This window comes from Lepidochelys kempii, chromosome 6, assembly GCF_965140285.1.
Source record: "Lepidochelys kempii isolate rLepKem1 chromosome 6, rLepKem1.hap1, whole genome shotgun sequence".
In the NCBI taxonomy this organism is placed as follows: domain Eukaryota; kingdom Metazoa; phylum Chordata; order Testudines; family Cheloniidae; genus Lepidochelys; species Lepidochelys kempii.
The window spans coordinates 6,299,779-6,301,839 of NC_136385.1; the positions used below are offsets into that span (position 1 = coordinate 6,299,779).

General features: G+C 47.2%; 1 protein-coding gene across 1 annotated transcript; it reads left to right on the forward strand.

Annotated features, from left to right (window-relative positions):
- Positions 1–800: 800 nt before the first annotated feature.
- Positions 801–1,739, forward strand: LOC144930699 (olfactory receptor 5W2-like). The gene has a single exon (XM_078853483.1). It carries the CDS (start codon positions 801–803, stop codon positions 1,737–1,739), a length of 939 nt encoding a protein of 312 aa, XP_078709609.1.
- Positions 1,740–2,061: the final 322 nt, after the last annotated feature.

Below are 2,061 nucleotides of genomic sequence, written 5' to 3' on the forward strand. Positions count from 1 at the left end.
TGCTTCAGGAATCGTGTCCCATAGATCACATATCTCAGTATAAAATTTCCCAAATGCTCCCAACTGGCAATTTCTATTGATGGGAAAACGCCACCACATCTCTCTCTCTCTTCTCAGCAGGTAGGTGCTATTGTCCTGACTTACAGACACACACACACACAGACACCCTGGGGATCAGCAGATATTGAATTCCAGACCTCCAGCACCGAAAACCTCAGCTCCAACTCAAAACACCTTCAGCTAAAGGAGCAACCTGCTGGGTTGGAAAAAATAGGCAATTACCTAGTCACTGAAGCCATGACTTCCCATTCTGTCTCTGGGTTTTCATACAGGGTCCAGTAAACGCCCAAAAGCTTAAGGAGCACAGTGAGCAACTTTACGCCAAACCGACATGCCAAACCACAGAGCTCCCCTTGCCCAAAGAGGGTGGAAAGATTAACACTCCTTTCCTCTCACCCCTTCTTTTGAGAAGGAATCATCTCTTCAGACTGATTCTCTCACAGCAGAGTGACAAATCACTGTTTTCTGTTTGGATTAGTGAACAGGAGTGTTTGTGTGGGGGCATGATTAACCTGCCTGTCATTGTATTTGTACAGCATGTGCATTTTATCGAACACCTGGAATGACCAGCTGTGAACATCTGGATCTGTGGACTAAGCCCTTCCCTGAGCGGGTACTGATGTCCATTGAGAAACTGATCTCCATTTATCTTCTCTTACTTCATTACAGAGAAGGGACAGGTTTTCCACATCATCCACCTGCCCACATCGCTGTTGCAGCCTGATCTCTGTTCAGAGGAGATGGAAGAGGGAAATCACTCGGAGGTGACCGAATTCATTCTCTCAGGACTGACAGATGGTCCGGAGCTGCAGGTTCCCCTGTTTGGGGTGTTCCTCCTGATTTATGGTATCACCCTGTTGGGGAATGGGGGGTTGATCTTGTTAATCACGATTGATCTCCGACTCCACACACCCATGTACTTTTTCCTCAGGAATTTGTCTTTCTGTGACCTTTGCCTTTCATCAACAATTTCCCCTAAGATGCTGCTGAATTTTTTAGCCGAGAGGAAAAGCATTTCTTACACTGCCTGCGCCGTGCAAATGTATCTCGCCATCATTTTTGAAGATGCTGAGTGCCTCTTGCTGGCTGTGATGGCGTATGACCGTTATGTGGCCATCTGTAACCCGCTGCTCTATACGGTCACCATGTCCAGGCAGCTTTGTAAACAGCTGGTGGCTGGGGTGTACGCTGTGGGGGTGGTGGATTCAATGATACACACGTGTTGTACATTTCGGCTGTCATTCTGCAGCTCCAACATCATCAATCATTTCTTCTGTGACATCCCCCCACTGTTGGCGCTCTCCTGTTCTGACACCCGCATCAATGAGATTGTGATGTTTACTTTCACTTGCTGCATTATAATGACCAGCTTTGTGACTGTTCTCCTCTCCTATGTCTATATCACCTCCACCATCCTGCAGATCCGCTCTGCCGAGGGCCGACACAAAGCCTTCTCCACCTGCACTTTCCACATGACCGCTGTGGTCCTGTTTTATGGCACCCTCCTCTTCATGTATTTACGTCCCACCTCCAGCTATTCCATGGATACAGACAAAGTGGCCTCAGTGTTTTACACGCTGCTGATCCCCTTGTTGAACCCCCTCATCTACAGCCTGAGGAACGCGGAGGTGAAGGACGCCCTGAGGAAAGCAATGAATAAACTACTAACCAATTCTTGAATCTGTTTCATTCAGTACTGGTTTAGTGGTGGGGAGTGGAAACAGGTGAATTCAATTCCCAGCCCAGTACAAAATAATTTCAGAGAGCCCGTGGTAGTTTTTTTTTCATTATTATATTGTTATTATTATTAATTTGTTTGTATTCCAACAAGGTCTCCAGGCCCCAACTGAGATCAGTGGACTATACACGGGAAGCATCACAGGAAATGCAGGAAACCCAAGTGCATAGAGTGCTGGGTTATGTCACAGAGACCTCCTTGGAAGTGTCACCTCATGTGATGAAATTACCTCTGAGCCCATTGTTCCTTCCAGCCTGGGCCTC

Excerpts from the sequence above, each read along its gene's own strand:
- LOC144930699 (XM_078853483.1), top strand. The coding sequence starts at position 801 with ATGGAAGAGGGAAATCACTCGGAGGTGACCGAATTCATTCTCTCAGGA.